Source organism: Amphiura filiformis, chromosome 4, assembly GCF_039555335.1.
Source record: "Amphiura filiformis chromosome 4, Afil_fr2py, whole genome shotgun sequence".
In the NCBI taxonomy this organism is placed as follows: domain Eukaryota; kingdom Metazoa; phylum Echinodermata; class Ophiuroidea; order Amphilepidida; family Amphiuridae; genus Amphiura; species Amphiura filiformis.
The window spans coordinates 72,625,873-72,650,018 of NC_092631.1; the positions used below are offsets into that span (position 1 = coordinate 72,625,873).

At 36.1% G+C, this 24,146-nt stretch overlaps 1 protein-coding gene across 6 annotated transcripts in view; it reads left to right on the forward strand.

Moving 5' to 3' along the window:
• The window catches only part of LOC140151380 (solute carrier organic anion transporter family member 4A1-like), a 93,838-nt gene that overhangs the window by 61,950 nt on the left and 7,742 nt on the right, over positions 1-24,146 (forward strand). For 5 of the 6 annotated variants that reach the window (XM_072173693.1, XM_072173694.1, XM_072173696.1 and 2 more), the window contains 6 exons: positions 1,882-2,003; positions 8,673-8,927; positions 10,962-11,157; positions 13,095-13,133; positions 15,898-16,057; positions 17,213-17,391. In XM_072173693.1, the coding sequence (XP_072029794.1) occupies positions 1,882-2,003; positions 8,673-8,927; positions 10,962-11,157; positions 13,095-13,133; positions 15,898-16,057; positions 17,213-17,391 (951 nt within the window). The remainder of the gene's footprint in view (positions 1-1,881; positions 2,004-8,672; positions 8,928-10,961; positions 11,158-13,094; positions 13,134-15,897; positions 16,058-17,212; positions 17,392-24,146) is intronic. The other variant, XM_072173698.1, reaches the window with a different exon arrangement.

A 24,146-nucleotide genomic window follows, 5' to 3' on the forward strand; every position in this document is an offset into this window, starting at 1 on the left:
TTCTCCATGGTAACAATCCTGACAATGGGTGGGAAGCAGTTGTCAATAGATTGAACTGAGTGTGCCTGGATTATAAACAAACAGTTCATATGGTTCATGCCCTCCAAAAATCTCCTGCAAGCTTCTGCACTTAAAGAGCTTTAACAGCAATAATAAATTGAGTTACTTTGGTGCTTACCCTCTATATTGTCATGTGGACTCACCCAACCCCAACCAGTCAGTCTGCAACATGATATTCAGTTGTAGAATTTGTTATCTCTATCATAGTATCCCATAAAATCACACACCCTTGATGCTTCCCCCAGAATAGGGCTGAATGAATAACAGATATTGTACCCCTGCCACCCCAAAAGGTTAAGGTATACACTCTTAGATAGTGTTAACCAATCAGCAAATGTTAGAAAAAATGCCAGGGTGTATTAATTGTGTGAAATGTATGGGTGCGTACTGGGGGTGCGTACTACGCACAGATCTTGTGGATGTGTTCATTTTTTGTTTGTGACAATTTTGCTTTAAAAAAATAGCAAAAACCACAGGATTTTTTTCTTGTGCATGAATAGGTATCACTTGTACCGAGATGTTGAGGCACCCTGGGATGTTGATGCCTCTAATGTACTCCCCCTGCGGGGCTCATGCATAATAGACACAACAACATCTCACATGCATTATTTTATACAATTACACTCCCAACAAGTGACATGCATTAACGTATAAATAGAGGACATTAAGAATTCTCCAAAAAAGTGAAGTTATCACTGTTATCGTTAGTGAAATGGTCTTCTGTAATGATTTAAAAAGTATGCTAGCAAAAGGTACGCGTTACTTATTGTGCATTTCTTGTTTGTATGCAATGTGCACTCCTCATCAGACTTGGGGATGCTAGTGATGGAGAAGAGTAAGTATGATAACACTGGTTGCCTTGGTTACTGTATACCATGGCAACATATCTTTTGGTATCATGCATCAGATTGAGAGAGGACTAGTGGGTATTTGAATAGTACAGAAATTCCTCATCAAGTGTGTAATTCATTGTAAGAGAGTATGAGTAAAAAACTTCCATGGGCTTAGAAACTGGGGGCCCTTACCCCACTCGTAAATAATTTGGGGAATACGCTGTTAATAAAACCTGGTAAAATGGTCTGGAGCCCCAGTGTCGTAAGCCAGTGAAAAACGGTGGTACATTTGGGATTTTTGCTTTGAAGAATATTATCAGAACTTGGTGAGGAATATTGCATGTTTGAATGTAGCATTGACTTGGTGTTTATGTTTTTTCAAACTATTCAGAAGATTTGGTGATGGGTTTTAATTTTTCATAATTCTCTCCTCTTTAAGGTTTGTTAGTGTCATAAGTTCAAACAAAATCAAATGTAGCATGGCTAGCTATGGCTATACTACTACTACTACTACTAAACAGCATTTAAAATAACGCTTTACGTAAAAAACCACAAAGCGCTTTACAACTTAATACTACAAACATAATATACAATGATACTAAAGTACAAGCAAAATGTAAAAAGGAAACAATATAATATACAACAATGAATTATATACCTGCTTCTGGGATAACCTTTGCATCCTCTTGTTTGCCACAGTTTAGTAAAAACCAATCAAACATTGATGTACAGTATGGAATGTCTGATTTATGTTTTTTTTTTATCAATATCTTGCACGTCTTATTGCTACAGTTTAAAATGTGTTCGGTTATAATTTGAAATGAAAATAATTTTGTGTTTTTATATGCTATGCAATGCTTTTCTGCAAAATCAAGAATATTAAAATACAAACGTACATTTCCTTGTGGATAAATTATCCACATATGCATGCTGTGGTGATTAATTATGGCACATTTTAAGCCTGTTTCTGTTCTCCCATTTATTTCAGATTGGGAATTGATCCAGAGAGTCCACTATGGATTGGAGCATGGTGGATTGGATTCATCGTGAGTGGCATCATGGCTTTGCTTGTAGTCATACCATTTTTGGGATTTCCAAAATCACTGCCAGGTTTGTTGTTATTAATAGTTTTTAGGTTTACCATAGAATTACATTTGAGAAGTTAGATTCCATTTAGTGCCATGCATGATGGATTGTTATTGAGGTAGACTAAAATACTGTTACTGTGAATGCATTGCTTGGCTTCCATTATGAGCATACAAGGCATTCCACACAGTTCCATAGAAGCGAATACTAAAAGTTTCCATGTGCATGGCAAAACGGATTGGATGTACACTGTTTTTCCCCATTATGCGAACATGGCGAATCTGATTTCCCTGATGTAATTCCATGGGTTTCTCTGAAATGACCAAACTTGATCCACAAGCTGCAGTACTAGAATTAGCATGTTGACCATGGGTGAATACACATCAACTTCAACTTGATACAGTTAAGGGAACATACCAAAAGATTGATGACGTCCTATAAATGAACTAGTTTCGTTTTTCCCTGCCAGAAACATCATTCTGAAATGTTGAAATTTGGGCTTGTATACATTCTTCAGACCGATGTTTTTGTACAACCGTAATCAAGTACTTTTACCCCCCCTCCTCGGCCCCTCCCCAACAAAGCTAGTTTTGTTTATAGGATTTCATTGACCCTTTGCTTTGTTCCCTAAATTACCTTTGTGATTGGAAAATGTATGGATTAATCTCACTTTAAATATTACAAGACTTATTGGAGTATGTACATGTAGTCCAAACTCTTCACCTTCATGTTAGCTGGAATATGCAATGATTTGCGACACACAAGCTTTTAAAACCCATTTGAATCTTCAAAGTTATGATGGGTGTGAGTGGTTGTTAGAGAAGTACATCAAAGGTTGATTGAAGGTTGATAACCAATACCTGGATATAGAATCTTGCACTGCTGTTACAACTCATAAGGCTTAACAAATTTGAATGCTACTGCCACCAGACACACACACAAAGTGATGCTAAAATTACTATTCTTACACATACTACTACCACCGTAGTAAGTTACAGTTTTGCTAAAAGTTCTCTGTACTCAGGCTCAGTGAAAATGGTGAACTGGCCCACTAAAATGTAGTGGTTAGTACTGATCAAGTTACCCAGTTTTAAGGCATTGGGGAAAGTACCCAATATCTGAATAATGAGATTTTGCTGAATCTAGAAAGAAAACACCCTATTGGGTGAAAGAAAATGTGCTTACTGCTTGATTATACTTCCCGTAACGTACTGTAGTCAGTGGCCAATCAATGGAGAACAAGTAAAACACATTGGTAATGCAATTCAGTGTTTTAGAAACTCAAATACTTGATAAGAAAGTGGGTTAAAATTTAAATCGCACTGTATTCTTCAGTGTTTACTCTCTTTATCTCAAAAATAGTATACCTCATTATTAACTTATAATTGTATACAGAATTACCACTTCTTGTGTTTAAATCTAATTTTCACTGGGCCAAAATGAAAATTGTCACACTGGTACGTACCCTCACAAAAATTCTGCAATGCCGGGAGTGGGTCAGAGCCCAATTTGGGAGCTTAAGCATGTTGTACTTTTCATTGATCATGCACCCCAGGTATAAATGACTCATGACTTTCTAGAGTTACAGGAATAACAGTACTTGATTAAGGCAAATTGAGTACTTGGTGAATGGATAGCCTGAAAATGTGTGTTAAATAGTTAGGGTTATAATTACTGAAATATAGAACAGGAAATAGAATAATGAGAGCTGGACGTCATGACAAGTGTTATAGCATTGGGTAACAGGTAGGCTTGGGCACGCTTATAAAGGAAATACTGAAAGGAAGAGAAATTTGAATGGCTATGATTTGATTAGACTGGGTGGGTGAATTGGCTTTGTCTAAAATTTAAATCAGGCAATTTGGGTAATATTATTGTTAAAGAACATGATTTTTAAACCAACCTGATTGATGAATTGCCAAATTAATTGTATGTGATGACCACTTGGTGTCCTGTCTATGATGACCGTGAAGTGAAAGGGCGTGTCAATTGGGTGGTCATTTCGGTAGGTTGCAGCTGAGTACATTTAAGATTGGGAAGGGACACTCTATTATGGCAGACAAACAATAACACATTGTCCACTTGTAATTCATTTGCGTGGAAATTGTCCATTAGTTGCACTTTCAGGGAAGAGTCTAAACAATCCAAATTATCAGTGTACTTAATATTACCTTGAAAAAAAGAAGTAGAAACAAACAGAAAGGTGAACAAGATCTGTGAGAAATAAACAAAGAAACAAACAAAGAAGGTCTTTGCCCATCCATGGGTAGCTGGCTAGACCCCAGTAGTGACAAACAGATATGAATAAGATAAGTGAGAAATTTCTTAAAAGACACAAACAAACAATGAACAAGGTGAGAAGAAATTAAGACACAAACAATCGATCAAAAAGGTCTTAACCTATCCAGGGGTAGAATGGCTACACCCTAGTAGTCCAAAATGGTCTTGGCCCATCCAGGGGTAGGGGTTGGCTAAACCCCAGTAGTCTAACTTAATCAAATATTTAACTCCCTCAATTAGTATACATAATCAGGTGTGCCCTTCTAACCAATGACATCTTCTCTAGATGTACACCCAATAGCACCTGTGTCACTCCCATACAGTGACAGATAGCAGTGTAGCAACTCATTGAAAACAACAAAGGAAATAGAAAATTATAACAATTTCAATCGGGGCTAAATTTGGCCACATGACCATAAGAAATACAAGAAGTATGAGTCAGTCTAGTGTAGTTGTTGTTTAATGACTGTCCTGTGTAAAAGAGATGTATCATCCTCCGAGTGAGGGGGTAAGATAAACTATCTCAATAGCTGCTCTTCAGTGAAACGGAGCAAGATGGCGCTGAATCTTCTCTAGCTGCAGCTAGAGAAGCATAAAATGACAGTCAAGATTTGAACCCAAACTCTTCAGCTGTTTTGATGCTGGGATGCTAACCTGCTAAACTTGATGCTGTCTGTCCACAAAGTAGTAGTTGCAGTAGCATACAGTTTTGCTACACGTGAAGTTTCAGCTATTCCATCCATCCATTTTGCCATTTGGCATCTTGGACATTCTTGTTCTTTTACAACATAATTTCTGGCTTCAAACCAATTTATCATTAACATGATTAGAGTCCTGATTCATACCTGGCAATTGTGAGCATTGAGCACTTTTGGACAAAGTGTTTCAGAAATCCTATCATGCAAGGATAACTAGAGGACCATGATTTGTAAAAGTTACCTTGATCAAAAGATAGTTTATAAGAAAGTATTGGAACAAAACTTCTTGAAATTCTCTTATGAAGCAATAAATTAAACTAAACTGATGTATGAAAATAGGTCTCATAAGAATGTACAGGTGGGCACTTGTTAGCATTGTTTTTGTGATGCCCAAATTCAAAAATTTTGATTTAGCACGCGGCAGCAATCTGTCATTTTACCCCAACCCAGTGTTCAGTATTAAAACAAAAACAAACACTACACAGATGAATTTGAAATCAAAGAAAAGAAGCCCATCAAACAAGCCCACATAGTTTATAAAGGCAGGGATAACAGGTTAACGAGGGAAGCGCAAAATTAGGCAGCTCTTTGTCACAACACGTGAGGACCCTGGATAAGGAGCTGGGACCAGGTCCCTGGGAAAAAGTGTCAGGAAGAACCCACTTAGGCATCTTGAGGGACGGAGATGTTTTTGTGCAAGTTGTAGCCAATGGAAAGCTTGATTTCTATATGTTTGTTGTTACGATTGTATGAATGTGCATTTGGAATCTAGGTTTGTGACATTCATAACAAACATGAACCTTTTACATGCTGATTGTCTTTGTGGAAAAAAGTGATTGTTGTAGACCAACACTCTATGAAAAAGAAACTTTGTTCTTACATAGTCATAGGTGACATCTTTTGCTGAGAGTGTCCTGTGAAAAAGTATTGGGAGTATTGGGAAAACTGTACATTTCAGTTATTCAGGACTTTTGACAGCACAAAATGGCATGCATGGTTTTTTTTTACTCTTTCTCACAAGCAAATAATTCAATTATGCACTCAGGTGAAATTTTTTCTATTCTATTGGTTCCAATACAGTGATTCCGTAAAATGCTGACCTATAGTATAACTAGTGTTCAAATATTTTGATTGTACTTGATGCATGCAACCATATAAAATGCAAGTAAAAAGATAACACCATGATTATTGACTCAAGTAAGTTGGCCCATTGTGAGCCGATGTTGTCCTGTTGATATTGGCCATAGGTTAAAGCACAACAAATCTACATATTTATCATTGCATAACAGTTGCAAATGTAAAAAAAAAAAAAAAATACAAATGTACTTTGTACATCTGCTGAATCTTTAAGCCAATTTTGGCCAGAACTTACATACTGTCAAAATTCTTGGCACTGATTATTAATTATCCAATTGCAATAAACAGCAAGTTTTTTTGCCAAATTAATGACAAATATTATATTTACTGGATGATATTTGTACAATTATGAATTATATCTGAAGATTCCTAAATGCTTTGCAATAAGGTAATATTGATGCATCAGGAATGAGCTAAATTATGGAGGAAGAAAAAAGGTTTGATATATGTGAAAGGAAAAAGGGACAAACTGACAATTCAAATGATGTGCTAGTGTGTACATGTATATTGCAACTGCAAACACAGTCTTGGAATTTTTGTATGGATTATTAAATCAAATGCTACAATGTAACCTTTAACACTCCGAGGAGGGTTTTGTCGGAGTTACTGAATGTTGCCTGCCCGCCCCACTGAAGGGGAGGCACCAGCCTATGGTATTTGGTGGGGTTTAGCGTCAAGGCATCTTCCACTGTGAACAGAATCATGCACAAAATCTCCCCCTACCCATACACAAAGCGTTTAAATGTCCTCCAATCTGAGGTGTTTACAAACTGAAGTAGGTTAAGGGGGGAAATGAATAATTCAATAAGTGTAACTAATTAACTTTAAATGTCTACCATGGCCATGCAGGTAATAGGACGAGTATAATATAGCATAGAGGCGGGCGATCAGACAAGTACTAGGGAAATATACATTACTGATACTACTGACCGCTATAAAGATAAGAAGACTTGCGGTGGGGTGGCAATAGTAACAAGAATATGTTCAGAGATATTTAATTACGTTAGGCAGGTAGAAAACAAAATGGAGTGTTAGCTGTCCTTGATGTGTAGTTACACCATGTGATAGTCTTGTAGGCGGTAATTAGTAATAATTGGTCAATAATTGGTGAATGGTCAATGAGTTGGCAGTTTTCAATTGAGATGAGTGAATCAGTAAAGGAATTCTGTCAAATTCTAAATAGTTTAGGGCTGCTCCTGGAACACCTGTTCATTGTAATGACTTTGTTAATGATAAGGATATGTACCTTATTTGACTTAATTAACGCCTGGATGCTTAAATAGGTCAGTTTAGGGGTGCTTGTTAAAACACTTATAAGTAAAATACAGTGATATGAAGTCAAAATCATCAAAGCTTGAAAGTTTGGACAGAAATTTCATTTGACATAATTTAATTGTACGCAGGTGCATTTTTGTAGGGGTGCTTATTAGGTGGGAGAGTGCTAATGAGAAATGGCTGATTTGGTCAATACAGCATGCATGATAAATTACAGTGTAAAAGTTAGATGAGGAGATACTTTTATTTCTCTCTGAGTTTGAATGTCATCATTTAGTGGATTGGTAGATGGATAATGCCTCTGGTTAAGAAAATTACTTTAATTGACCTCAAATTAGAAATCAATGCATTCATTTGGGTCATTTAAATACTTTGATCCATTTAAATCCTGGTTTATACAATAAGCCTATATGGTGAAATAACCAGATTAATTGCAAGGAGACAATTATTTTGGATTTTAACTACATCAAGAACAGGGTTTCTCTGCTCTAAATAATGTTACTCTAGCATCACAAATTGCCATTAGCAATGCAGCTTTGCTGCACAATCAAAGCTTTTAGTGCTCATATGACTCTCATTATGTAAAGCTATCAAACGAATTAGCCTCTAAAAAAGTTACTGATGTGTTTTACAATGATATGGTTGTTGGTCTGGGATTGTGAGCAGTACTTAATTAGATTCTATGGGGATTATAAGTAATACAACATTGTTATTGTGTTTAACATAGACGGACAGACATATAAAAAAGCAATGAAGAAAAAAATCACAATTGTCTTCTGTAGCTGTAGTAACCCTGTTCTTTGTATTCTAATTTACAAGCATATTTTTTGAAGAATGAATTTTGTAAAGCCTCAGCTCTATTTTTGGCCAAATTTAAGGTGGTACTATACCATCTGATAAATTTTGTGACTAATTTTGCATTTTGTTTAGTACCACCTTAATACAAATTGCCAAAGTTTTTAACTTTTCCAACTTTAGAACATTTTGGCTAAAATTGGGCTATTTTGGGGGACAATTTGGAACATTTTGAAAAATGACCCATGCATTACCAAAATTAAGGGGTCCGACATACCAAATGACTGAAAATGTGAAATATGTTTGCAGCATATCCTGGTATGGTCATTTGTACGTAGTACCCCTGGGGATCACCTTTTCTACAACACTTAACTAAATATTAGGATTGAGAGAATGCTTGTATCACGACTCTAAACAGTTAGAGATAGATAAACTAACAGAATTATTTTACCCTCTACTGAATGTAGCCTAAACATAATTAATTCCAATTGTTATTCGTTTATCTTAGGTGCAAAGAAGCTTCAGAAAAGCAGAGTGTGTGAAGCCCACGGAGGATCCGAATTCACTGTCCGATCAGGTTTCGGGAATAGCCTGCGTGACTTCCCCAAGGCGTGCCTGGGACTCATCAAGAATGTACCATTCATGTGTATCAATGGGTCAGCATGTACGGAATGGTTCTTACTGTCTGGGTTTGCTGTGTTTGCACCTAAGTTCTTGGAATCACAGTTTAATCTGACTGCAAGTTGGGCATCCATCGTTGTTGGTAAGAAATTACGGATATGTGTAGGTGCTGATTGGGTAAAAACTAGCAGCTTACAATATGTATCCAAATGCATCACAAGCACCATATTGGACCTAAGAAGCATTTCTCTTAAGTCAGTCATTTGAAGAGGGTTCCTATAAGAATATCCATTTTAGCACAGTTCTGGATTGAAAAGGGGGTTATCCGGTGGATGTTAACTATTCTCCACTGATGTACAATGACATACTTGACATTTCTTCATTTTGTCAAGCCAGATGTGTGCTGAAAATGGGAGCACTTATCAGGAACTGCCCTTTTCAATCTGAAAACGTTATAGGGGGTGCTTATTATGTCGAATATGGTATCCCATATACAAGTTGAACATAATACATACATCATGATTTATGTTCTTGAGGTTTTTTGAAACATTTCGTCCTTCATGCACAAGTCTTGGTAAGTAATGCATCCGTCTAGCCATTGCACCAGATATAGAATTTGATGACTTGCGAAGGAACAACATTTTCCAAGTCTTTTGAACTTGCATTGTGCTGTAATGCCCCCAAAAAGTAACTGCAGTATTAGAGGAATAACTTTTTTGTATGGCATTGCTAACCACCCAACTTCCCATCATTTTGGACTGGTACTTTGATCCTAAGATTAACCAAAGTGCTAAATTATAACTTCAGTTTTGAAATATCTTATTGAACTAATTTAGGATTATGTCAAATTTGTACAGCGAAATGAAGACGAAAACTCACTGAACCCTTGCCTGTTTTTCTTTAAGCTCAAATTTATGATGGGCAAACCCTAGATGGGTAAACACTAAACATTGGCTTACAAGAAGATTTCTGAAGCCCATATATCTCTCAAATCTTAAAATCTTGACATAACCAGGGATGTTCGGCTATAGCCCTGACATAGAGTACCCTGGATTAATCAGGTTCTCATCATCAACTTCATGTGTTGCATGCATGTAATGTGGTACGATCTTTCTCAGAGTGACACATTATTTGAATTATTGTCAAGCAGTAGTATTGTCACTGCTAATTGAGCATGTATTTGGCAAGTTTCCCTACCATTCATGGAACATGTCAAATTGTCTATGAAGTGGAATGGCTTAATGCACAACTTGAAGCTAACTAGCCATAGTTTGCAAATATTGTAAACATTACTGTTATTTGTGAGATTTGGAATGTGTTTATAGTCCCACGCTAAATTTACAATGGTTACCTCCACACGAGAGGCCAGATCTGCTTCAATATGGACTTCTTGAGATCTGGATTAATGTGGGCTTCTCTTGTGCACACAGATGACATAGAGATGTGAGTGCCCTACAATGCTCACATGCTATAACACTAGGCAAAATATCTAATTCTCGATCATGAGAGTCAACTTGAGGTACGCACAGATATTTGTGTCGAACGACTACTGCGCCAGAACAACTCTGGAGTAAAGATGCCACCCAATCATAATCAAACCCCTAACCTTTGATGCTACATATATCACAAAACCAAAATCTGTTATTTGGACCAAATCTGTCTAATTATCTTAATCCTACCAAAAACCCTTATTGGAGCCTGGTATGTTGGATATAGCTGCAGTGTTTTTGTTTCAAATCCCAATTATACACCAAAACACCTTATATAGGATGCGCTCACCATAGAAAAGGAACTATGTTATTCAATTTTAGGATTTGTTTCAATTTAAAATCATTCTAAGCTAACAAATAAAGAAGACAGGAAATGTAAGAAATTTCAGACTCAAATAGAAAACAGAAATTGAACATTTTTCATCACTCTCTATCAAATATGTTGCATTATATCCTCAGGATTTATATTAAATTGATTCAAATATTGTTTGTATTATTGTAAATTTGGAGTCCTTTCATAGCATTATTACTGCTTAATAATTGTATGTAAGTGGAAATGAAATAAATTAATCTTTGGATTCGTTTGGAAACTGCATTAATAACAAAAAATAGTACTGTAATATTTGTATAATTATTTTCATTTTCTGATTTTACTCAATAATATTTCACAATTGTTATATTTTCAGGTTTGACAGTCATCCCTGCTGCTGTCTTTGGGTCTATTATTGGCGGATGGGTAGTCAAGCACTTTCAGCTAAGATTCAAAGGAATGGTCCGATTCTGTCTCGCTGTTATCTTCGTCTCGTTCCTCTGCATGGGGGCGTTCTTTGTAGCTTGTCCTAACCCAAATTTTGCTGGAATTACTGTGGAATATGGAGACGAGTAAGTTTTTTCAATTGTTACCATGGTTATTTATAACAGAAATGCAAAAAACGCATTACATCAAGCTTTTAACCTTTATAAATAAAAAAAATTCAACTGGCAATAACAAAATGAACATCAAATGAAACAATTAATAAGTGAAATTCCACAAGTAACGTTCTTAATTGCAATTAGCAATTGTCCTGCACCTTATATTGAACAGGAACTTTGTGATTAGGCTGGTTGAAATTCAAACCTATAAGCCGTAAACTTATCTCCTCCCCACAAATAGCCCTATAGCTACTATGGGCTATTTGCAGCGAGGAGATAAGTATTATAGGTTCAAATTTCAACCAGCCTAATCACAAAGCTCCAGTGGCCAAGTGGTTATGGCATAGGTCTTATAAACCTGAGGTCCTGGGTTCGATTCTCAGGCGGGATAACTTTTTCTGCTTGTCTCCTTTATTATTTGCGATGTCAAACCTGGTGGAAAAAAATAGTTTTTTTAAACTGTTAGAAGTTCAGCATGTAGGCCGCCCCTGCAATAACATCAATCCTGGCCTAGTACCCTAAATGTGATTAATTCTGTATTTGGTCATGTGATAAAGGGGACAAGGGCATGATCTAGGTCCCTTGTCTACAAGAATTTCATAGTTGCTTGTCCAATATGCTATTTCTGTAAACATCCATACACCCTTTATGGAAGATGTGACCTAATAATCTCTCACCAGGGAGTGTGAATTTCAAATGGAGTCATCCATTCAGGTAACCCGATTTGAAATTCACTCCCCATGTGTGGAAGATAAAGGTTATGTATGGATTTCAACAGGAAAGGAGCAGGCACAACCTTAGTAACAAGTAACCTGTTGGTACAGTTATGTGTGATTTTGTCAGAATGTGTTTTTGTCAGATGTTGATGTTTTGTTCTGTTCTCTGTGATCCATTGTTTTCCGTATCTAATATGTATTTGTATATACTTGTTAATACTGATAATCAAGGGGATTACTGTAAAATGTTCTATTCTCAACCAATATCTAATAGTGAGGGAAAACTTCACTTCGTTTTAAAATCTTAAAAAATGACGTGGTATATTAAAAAGAGACACTTTTGGGCAGGTTATCGATTTTGAGTGTTTTACTTATCTTAAATATCGAGATATTTTACTCCACAATGCCGTTTTCCCCAATGCAATCGGACATTCCTAAGGGAAGATATTGAGTTTGTAAGTTATGGTATTATAAAATTGGAAATTGAGATATTGGCTTTTAAAAATGTTATTGACAATGTTGAGTAGGAATGATCTTGAAAAATGTCTGAAAGAATATAAGATGCCAGTTATATTCCGGTCTAAAACTATCAGACAATATTTTAAACATTATTAACATAACAAATTTGCAACAAATCCAAATTGTGAAAAATCACCCCCTGGCAGATATTTGCTATTTCTCCATTTACAATCCTGCCCAAAAGTGTCTTCTTTCGATATACCACGTCACAAATACAGTTTGATCAACAAACATGATGAATCTTTGTTTCAAAACTTGATGGTTTCAATGGGTACGTCTTCAGACAAATGTAGCGTCTGGTGGCTTGTGCAAGATGTTGAAATTGTCAATGCATATCATGAATACCCAGCGTAAAAACCTGTTGAGTAACATATTATATACCAATTCTATTTTATGACAACCTTGCGAAAATTAAAAACAAATATCATAGATTGGCGCATAAACTACTCTGGTTTCCTTTTCAACATTATAAGATGAATGGCTGATTTGCCACTAGGTGCATCAATTTCATCATAAGTTCATAAAATAAGATTGTTTTACAGTACCTTTTGATGTAGTTTGCAATCACTTACTCACTCATAGCCTTTTGTATAATAGTGATAGTCTAATCACTCTATATCATATGTCCTCTATCTCTATCTGCTTTGTTCAAACTATCATCTGGATTCACAGTGCAAAGGAGTATAACAGTAGCGTAGCGGATCATTATCGGTAGGTCTTACCTTCGTATTCTACCTGCTTAATAAAAATTTGCTGTAGAAAGCTTCACCATTGCATGCATGTTTCAGGCACAGCACATTGTGGACTTCCTGCGTGATTTGGTACCAGCAGGACTGAACAACACATGGCATCAGCAGTTCGATTGATTTTGGCATTAATGTTATTTTTGTAAACTCACAACCTGTGCAAAGAGTGTTGTTTTCACCAAGTCATCCAGTGCAGGGTGTGATATTAACTTAACATTCTATACTAATCAAATCATTTTGTAATATTTGTAATTACCATATTACATCTTAGCACTAGTAAACCTCCTTCCTCAAACATCATGGAGTAATTTGTGATTGGTGTTCCCCAGGGTTCAGATGTTGGCCCATGCATGTCTTTCTTTCAAATTAGTACTTACAGCACCAACACTAGGGTGGGCATGCACAGGTGTGCACATAAAGACTTCTTTACCTCAAGGAGAATGCTGGATTTCCCTATGTTATCAAACTTACTTGAATCTGAGTATATAAAAAGCACTACCAGTAATTGTTTGATTGAGAAATACTCTCTATACTCTCCCATCCATTAATGGCATTAGTTGCTATTAAGATACAAAAGATGCAAAACCAAGAAAGAAACCTACTCCTTTTACTATTGTGATTAAAATTATTTAAATACCTACAACATTCATTGCAGTTTGATACTAAAATTTAGAGCAAAGCCGACTAACACTTGCTCCCATCCATTGCTTAATAATATCAAAAGACTGATGTTATCCATGTTGTATGGCAGATTTGAGGTGTATGCTTTGACCAAAGAGGTAGAACCAAAGAGTACCAACTCCATCATTTGCGTGGTGCAATGGAGTATAAATTGTGTTCTCCTGATAATTTCGCTATGCGCCCGGCAAACTTCGATTCAAAATGTGCAGTTATTTGCATTTTGTTTGTTGTGCCAGAAACATTGTTGTAGCTCAAGCTCAAATTATCGTTTGAGCTTGGGCTCTTGCCAAAAAATCAAAAGCAATATGGCAGAGTTACCATAGCATTACACACAGGGCAAGTTTTGGGTTGGTACACTTTGGCTGTAATCTCTTCAGCTTTGACACACACTCAAAGCGACTTCTTTTATATTCACACATTAAGATTGGAATTTTTCCAAAGTTAGTTCCATATTTGTTGAAATTAAATAGCTTTGTAGTATATAGCTCCTTACCCGACCCCATGTAACTAACAGTAAATTCATCACATCAAACTCAAAAAAGTTGAAAGAAAATTGTAACCTCAACAGCTAACATGTATCTTCTTGCAATGATGTGGGATCTAGTGGGACTCGTAAGTAAAATAATGATCTTTGCATGGCAGTCTACTTTCTTGCCATTGTTATTTTCATTATTTGCTGGAGCATAAATCTAAATAAGATATATTGTCAAGAAAGTCACACAAAGCAATACCTCAAGTTTTAATGGAATTTTGTTTATATAAAGTGACAAAAAGCTTAAAAATTGATATTAAGCATGCAGACCATTGGACACTGGTATACCAAAAACTCGCCATAGCTGTTGAAGTTATAATATTTTTCCACTTGTTCTCTCATAATGTTATCATTGTCATTCAAACCATAGTCCATTTTGATTCCTGGAGACAGCGATGTCAGTACTTTGTCGCAGTTACTTTCCATGTGTACAGATGCACTGCCTTTGATCGGGCATATAAGCATGCCATTTCTTTGAGTCAATGTGCACAATTTAATACTGAGCCCACTGTAGCATGCACTTACATCACTGTATTGAGGAAGCCAAATGGTATGTGATTTAGTTGTACAAGTCAAATCAAATTGCAGTAAATGTTAAAATTATAGACACTTGGCCTTATCAAGTGTTTGGTTCTGCATAACAATACTTTTGGTGCCTGTTCTTGCTTTCTCTGTTGTTCACACCCAGACTTGATTGGTTGACATGTTCAATTGATGAGCCAGAGGTGTGAGAAAGGCTAGTGGGTTGTTGATTTTGGATTGGGTAGCGATGTATGGCTTGGATATCAAAAATACCCCCAACATATATATACAAAATTTTACCAAAAAGAGACCAAAAATATATACTAATTTCAGATTATTTGTATTCAAAATTTTGATAAATTTGCCCAATTTGGGATTTTTGTTACAGATTTTGTTAAAAAAACAATGAAGAATTTGTACTTTTCCTAGATTTTTGGAGACAATTTTGAAGAAAGAAAAAACACCAATCTCAAAACTAGTTTTCTGAAAATTGTGACCCCAAAGTTCTACCTCATACTTGCTTAGGCAGTATGGTTTTTGTAACTGGGAGGCAAATTGTATCATTTGATTGGTTAGTTATTAAGTAACCCATCCAGTGAACTACAATGAAGATGTTCAAGCAGATTTTAACGAAACCTAATAAATTGTAAACTTGGCAAGGCCCATTGTCAACAGTGTAGCAGTTAAAATGTGATGAAAAATTTAGTTAAAATGGGTAACGCTATAAATTTGTCTCTGTGCTTGTGTAATATTTTGCAGCCATTTTTGGTCTGTTTTGTGCTATGGTTGTTCTTGTCATGCTTTGTGATTACCAATTTGCTTATTACCATACATTGCTTGTGCTGTGGTGCAAGATTTCAGCAGGTGCTTTTTATTTTCTTAAAATTGTTATATTATATTATTATTATGTTTTAAAGCAGCCAAAGTACAATGGATTAAAGAGGTGATAATCATGATGATTAATTGTTTACATTTATGTTTTCTTGCAACACAGAATGCTCGCACACCAAGGCAAAATGAACACATCAGATGCATGCAATAAGAACTGTGGCTGTATGGACAACTTTGAGCCAGTTTGTGGAGTTGATAATATCATGTACTTCTCTGCTTGCCATGCTGGATGCACAGTAAAACCAGAAGATGATGGATCACAGGTAAACATTGAATGAATTCCTTGCATTTATGAAAAGAAGCTTTTGTGGAAGTGATCTCTGGGGGAGACAACATTTTTTGATGTTCATTTGGAACCGGTAGATACTGGGTTCTATCCAAACTTGTCATAGATGAGTTGACTTGTGACGTCATTGCCTGGCAGTATGCACACGCATCATCACAATTCCCATTGTTCCATTGTTATAACCCTTGTGTCTGTGTATGTACCACTCTAAAAGTGGTCATGCAGTGTGACATCACATGTTAATTGGTCATCTTCATAGACATGCACCGGTGAGACAATTACTACACCTGCTACACCTGGTAGGCAACATTCCACTTGAAGCAGCTGATTGACTTAATGCAGACATACATTGACACAAAAACATGAAACATCTCATGACAGTTGCTTGGATATCCATCAGGTGGCCTAAACAGCAGCAGCAATGTCTAATTAAAAGACTGATTCAGGCCAAGAAGCACATCTTTTTGAGTCAGATAATGCATTATTTTGAAGCATGTTTTTGTCATTACCCCTCATAATCTATCACAAGTGCCAGAACCTATTTGATTTGATTTGATTTGATTTGATTTGGTACTATAAGAATAACATATAAATTACACTACATTTACAGTATTATTATAACAAAATAAAATAAATTGCACATCAAAATTGCTGAACATGAAGTATAACGAAATTACAAATCAACACAAGTACCAAGGATAGCCCAAAAAGCCTTGGGCAAAGCTTATTTCCATTGGGGTCCTTTACAAGCAAAAGAATACAGGAACAAACTGCCATACAAAAACAACAGAGACAACAGTGCACAAAGGACAAAAAGCAGGTATTTGAGACCAGCTCAAATGGACCCTTGATCAGCTAAAAACTGTTTTTAACAGACTATTTGTACAATTTAAAATCATTTATGTTCTTGATTTCATTTGGCATTGAGTTCCAATGATGAATTGCATTATTAAAGAAAGTGAAGCTATTTTGGCCCTTGGAGTGAGGAACCTTAAAGTTGAATGAACCTATTGCAAGTTCATGTTTAGAAGTCCTTACAGATTTAGAGTACTTTTATTACAGTGCATATCAGTTTATAATGACACCCTATGCATATGATATTGATGTGATAACCTATTTCATATACTTACAGGGTTACTACAATTGTTCCTGCATTACATTACCAGACTCACTGATGGAGGGTGATCCCGAGGCGATATCAGGCAAATGTACTGCAACATGTGAATTACAACCAGTGTTCCTGGCAATGCTCTTCTTATTAGAATTCTTCACTATTCTTGCTGTTGTGCCTGCCATGACAGCTACCCTAAGGTAGGCATAGAGAAAAACTGATTCAATCCAAATATGGTCAAGTCATACCGTGGCCTGCGGAATGTAAAGATGGGTTACAAGGTTCAATATTCTTTTTGGTCCATGGTTTAAATGCTGTTGAAGTAACATGATAATAGGGATTCAGGGGTTCAAATTCCATGTTAGGAATTTGTTTGGAATCTCATTTCTCAATTTCACCATGAATTCTATTCTTAGCTTAAAAGTTACAATAAATATTGAGGTCCAAATTCAAACCTGCTCAATATCTCAGTTACTCAAATCCTCTCTCTACCAGTAAACATAATAATTGTCATATTACATCTCTTGCACTAGCTCCTAATCAGAGCCCTCATGATATGACTAGGGACTGCAGTCCTGAGACTGCCCCTTCCCTCTGATTGCAAAATATTTAGGGACCACTGCCAGCCGATTCACTGGCATGTACACCTCAGAGAGGGCAGGTCATAGTATTAACATGTGGTTTGTAAGATACAAAACTTTATTGAGGACTCCTCTGGGCTCAGTAGCTGAGGTACTCTTGCACCTGAAAGTGTTAACGTTGAATAACTTTCTACTCAAATAGCCTCTTTATCTCTCATATTATCATCATCTTTCCCAGACATCCCTTCAAATTTGCTTTGTAATGACAATCACACGGCCTAGACCCACTCCCATCAGTTAACATGACATGTGAGCTTACTGTGATGAGAGAAGGTCACTAGAAATTAAGTCAGGAAATCCCCCTACAGATCTAACAGTGTATCTCGCCTTTCAATCGTATCAGCATGTTAATCCTTCTGTTTCAGTTTGGTGGCATTGATCACACACAAAAGTTGTAGGTATTCAATTCAAATTAGTGTTGAAATAATCAGAGCTCATGAGGGTATCAGAGACTTATCAGTAGAGATTTAGGTGCTGATTTCCATGGGCTGCCCTCATGTCACAAATTATGGGACAGATTTCCTGGTGTGGTTCAGTACATGAATATTTCAGATACTGAAACCAATAATATCAATTTGAGATAACTGCACAAAAATCACCACAATATCACCCATAAGTCACATGTATTGAATTAAGTGATGATTTTGTTCCTAGATATTAAATATCCATGTGTCAAATGCTATGCATACCAAATATGATGTCTCTGCTCCATTTAATTTAAAGAAATAGCTAGTAAAAATGTGACATTTTTGGGGAAAAATGAAAAGAAATCCTTAAATAGCATTCATGACTGTTGGCATGGAAACGGAACATGTGGGTTACTAATTTGACAGCATGACAGAAAAGATTCTCTAGACTTCTGAATATTTTGATATTATGAGTTGTCCATTTGAAACATGTGAAGCACAAATTTCATGGGGCTGGCCTCTATACTGTATGGACAACTAGCTACCTTGTGAGCATGTAATACATCTATAGAAAATGTATTACTTTCTGCAATTTGTAGGGGTACATGGTAAAGGCTTCTTGTTGTGTAATTGTCTATAAACATTTTACAAAATATGGTCTTCTGAAGCACTTTCTTGCAGTCCCATATGAAGTAGTATCAATTAATTGGACTTTTATAGGCTACCCTCAAATATGAATATTTCATGCATTTTTAATGCGATATGTCAAGCATTGTTAACAAATATACTAGCCATCATTGCACCCTTGGCCAATCAGGAAGTTTGTAACTGGGTTAATGAGTGGATTTGAATAGAGATTAATTGGATAAATGCAATCTGTCATCAAGGTTTTACTTAGGTGCTAGGTATGTAGGTTTAGGTCAGTCTGAACAGTTTGACCTTATACAGAGTTCATGTTGGCATTGACTGAATTTAAAACTGGGTATAAAACAAATTTTGGCTTATTTAAAGGTAGATTGTTGTATTTGTGCTGGGTTTTTTTCTACCGTATGTGGATGCAATCACAAAACAAATGGATTCCAAGTTTTGAGTTTTTAACATTACTTTTAAGCAGTTTCGATATTGGGAGCAAAGTTTGTACATTACAATGGCTCATAGAACAACATCAGGGGTACACCAACAATGGGGATGAGGCTGCCATATTTGGTCTTAACCTCAAAAGGAAACATCCCAGGCCTAAAAGTTCACTGGATATGAAAAAATGAGCTGTTTTGGTGTTAAAATCTCAATTTTGAGTTGGTTATGAGGCAGTTCACCCACCTTTAATACTAAAAATTAGTTTTATTGTTGAGTGCTAAAAGATCATTAGTTTCCAATTTTTTCTGAAATTAACCTACATTTCCCTAGTACCTTATAATTATTTACAGACTTGCAAATTTAAAAATTCATCCATCTTTCATCATCATATTTTTCTTCCTTATTTTTGAAAGTTAGATTGAGCATACTTGACCACAGCTTTCCTTATCTTGATTATCTAACTGCAAGAAATTGGTTCCCTCTTTCCTAAAGACAACATGACTTGTTTTGAAAATGACCTTTTATGGGCCATTATTAATTACTTAATTATTTGATAGAGATATTGAGTTGAATTAATTGACAAGGTAAGATGGCGAGCCAGCTTTAAATACTCACAGACAGTTATGTAACATTTGCAGTCATTATAGAGTCACAGGTATGATTCAAATAAACCATCTTTCAGCAACTCGCATACTTTTGCTTAATTCTGGTCCCTATTTTGAGCAAGGGTTTAGGTTCAGTGCCTTTTAACCTTTTCCCAGACCTTGAATATACAGTGCGCAAAAGAATTAAGTTACCAGTTATGTTCACCCCTGTTTATCCTAAATAAAGACAGATCTGTCATAATTGGAACCAGCAGCTGATAGCTGTATCTTTTAGCTCGAATTTAAGACCTTGTTCGTTGAAATTTTTCAAGAAATAAAGACACAACGATCCAAAAACCCAAGGAAGGTGCAAATTCAAAAGTTGCAGTTATACAGGGGTGAACATAATTGGTACCTTAATTCTTTTGTGCACTGTATATTACAAAAGTATTACTTAATTAACAGCCTTCACTATTTCAAACATATTTCCAATGCATAATCAATTCTCATCTCTCACTAATAGTTACAGGTTTGTTATTTTAAGTGGACCGATTTGTCTCCCCTTCACTTTAATAAAAATATTAAGATTACTTATAGATAAGAAAGTGCAGGAAATGACCTTTGTTTTTATGAGGTCACTGCTAATTAAGTTATAATTTGTAGTTTATGTGAATATTATTAATTGGCAAAGTTTACACACAAATTATCCAGACTTGATGTGTTTCCTTACTTAATAAGAAGACTGTATCATGTGAATATTGGTATGCTGAAATAACAAAGAAATATGCGCCTACGCAGTTTCTTAAGGCTAGCAACTATTTTAAACTGTTGCAATTTGGTAGTTCACAGCATCTTGCGAATGGTAGTGAGCTTTGGCCAGAATTGCATAGATCATTTCATAGCGAGTGTGTAGAAGAATTCAAATATCACATATATACTTTTGTAGGTCCTGTGGTTCTTGAGTTGTGTTGTGAAGAGGACAGAATCAACAACACTTTTGTAAAACGTACATAACTCATTAACAACAATAAATCAAGCAAGTTTTCAAAGTATTTAATTTGTAGAATGAACTTTTGCAAAACATCAGAGTGCTATTTGTCAATAACATATTGATTTAAATAATAATTCCGACCAACACTATATCATATACCCTTAAAATATTTGCAGAATTATTTTTAGTAATTTGTGTTAATAGTTACAAACGTTAGTGTCAAAAGCTTATGATATTTATTTACAATCTTGACACTAGCTCACTAGAGGTAGGTGGTAGATCTAACACATTGTGTTTTCTGCCTCACATTGAAACCCAATTGCCTGAACATTCTTACCACAAGGTTTAAGTTAAATTGCTCCAGTGGTTTATTTGGAATCTAGTTGCAAAAATGTGTATCACGGTGCCACCAAAAACCGTGCTTACCACCAAAAACCACCTTAGAAACTAAACATATTTCAGGCCTGAAAGTTCACTGGAGTTACAAATATAAGAAAAACACAAGCTTTCACCTGATACCAAAAACTGCATTTTGATGGATAAAATGTGGGATGAAGCTTTCAATTCAAACCTTTGTTTTTCAATTTGAATTTCTTTTTTAGATAGTTTGTACAGAATTTTTGTAGCATAAATTGCCATGTCAAATTCTAAGCTCAAATTCTTTTGAGATCCCAAATCCTTCCATCTCTCATCAGACCATCTATCCATCAACATGTGATTCAAACTCTGTATTGTTAGAGCGCTGGAGCTCTCAGAATTACACAATATACAAACATGCATGTAAATCCTATGACTTTGGATTCCAAGTCAATGGTCAGAGCTTTCAGTGTAAACCCTTCATCAAGTCACAAAATCCAAGTGAAATCCACAGTCCCAATGTACTGTAGACATGTGTGACTATCTCAGCTTGATCTGCCCATTCACTGACCATCCACAGACCATTTTCTGCACCCATGTGGCAGACAGTGTACATATGGCTGCCATGGCATGTTACCTGTGTCCTTAACCTGGAAATACAAGTTGGATTTTTTAATCTGCATGAGTTGACAACTCTTTGCCAATGTGTGTAGTCTTGATTTCATATGGCCTCTGTAAGGCCATCTTGTCTCACACAAATTTGGCAGTGACCATGTCTAACACTTAACAGACATGAATATGGATTGTGTCCAAAGAGGTCAGTGAAGGAGGATAGGTGTGTTTTAACATAGCTTTTCTATCTCCCAATACTACACAGTCTGTGTCACATGGTAACACAGACCATGAAGGTAGTAGAAACATCTTCATACACAGACAGTGCCAAATCGGATCTATGCAAAGTGAATAGTTTAGTGGGAGGAAAACCAGTGCATTCAAAACATTAGATCAGAATTGTTTGCTCCAGAGCAGGCGCGTAATTAGGGGAGAGGTGAAGGGAGTGGATGCCTGAAGTCCAACAAGGTCAAAAGAATCCCCTCAGATCCACCCAAAATACCACCTATCCCTAAAATTCTGCCTAATATCACCAAAATTAACCAAGATCACCCAAAAGTTTCCCCAAAGCCTCAAAAACCCTCCCAAAATCAACACAATTTTGTGACAACCAAAAAAAACCCTTTTTCCCCTCCAAATTTGCCCAAAAAATCCATTACAGTGTCAAAAATCTGCCCGCTCAATAATTGGACTCAATAATTCCTGACTATGGGTTTGCTCCGGAGTTATTTTACAGGAAAACCTTTACCAAATGATGGAATCCAGTGTATAATGCACTTCATCAGATAGATGGCGGGTCAGTTGTTGTAGTGGTAAAAGCCATGTAAGAATGTCAGTATCAATTATCATCAAGCCATGGTCATTGTCAAGAGTAACTGATTCACATCATCTTTTATTCTATTCTTGGCACCTGCAGTGACTCTATTGGTCACAAGATACAACATTTGACAAGCGCCATCTCAAATCATTTTGTCCCAACTATTATTATTTGTCATTTTAGGTGATATCTGACTAAAGCAATCCTATCTATTTCTTATCAATCTGTCCTTTGTGAAAGTACAAAACTTGATTCTCATTTGAACTATCCCCTGGGATACATTCATTATGTTTTACAACGTTGCTGTGAATCTGTGAATAAATAACCCATGTACATATCTGATTACCCACTTTGGTTTCTACCCCAAATGGTTACCCATTAACCAGGTGCGACATGTGACGCATGTCTTAAGCCAACTGAATTAGATTGCACTAATATATATCCAGGGTAGGAGGTAATGGGTGTTACAGAGGGGAAGCCACTACAAGTTGACCAAATCACCCCTTTCCAGATGGTTTGTTAATGTCCAATAATGGTCAGTACTGTTTGTTGACAAGTGGTCAAGAAAGCTAGACCAAATGTTGCTGGGTCTGAGTTTGTAGCATTTTCTTTGCATTAACTGCATGTAGTGGATGAGTGGTAAAGTTTTTGGCATATCAATTTCACAACATTAAGTTAAAAAAAAAACTTTAATAGCCATGTAAACCATGTGACTCTGTCAATTACGTTTAAGCATTGGATGGCTATTATAGTAATGTTATAGCCACCTCGGCCAACCTATGAGCTAGGATTTAGCAAACCATTCAGGGATAGCGTAAACTAATAAATGTTGATAGACTCAGGAAATGGCTAAAATGATACAGTACCTAGGGGTAAATTGAAAGATATTGGACTATGAATGGCCTTCTTGTGTCCTATCTATTGGCCAATATCCATCATGTGACAAGTAAAATGGATTGTATCCAATGCAAAGAGATCAAAATGGGTTGTACTTTCTTGCAGGGCCTTAGCAAGGTTTTAAAATGTGGGGCAGCCATCAAAATGTGGGGCAGCCAAAATACAAATATGCACCAAAATTGAAATAAAACTATGGCCTTCCTGGCTGCCAATTGCTATGACCCTGCTTGCTTGTTTCTTATTTGAAGGTGTTTTTGCATCATTTGTGTTTAATACAAAACTTGTAGGTGTTCATTATCCTTTTTTTTTTTTGGTAAACAGGGAATTTCTAGCACACAAAAAGACATTGTTTCTATAGTAATCTGCACCATTGCCCTATTGTCTCATCAGATTTTTGGACCAACCATTTATCATTATGCTTATGACTGATATTTTGAATGGTTGGGAAATTAAACGGTGGAAGAATTTGAAGAGGCAGATCTCAGCTCAGGTTATCAACCTATTCCCACTCTGATTTCAAATAAGTTTGAATGACAACTTATGGGCTCAGAATGTGTAAAAATAGTTCCATT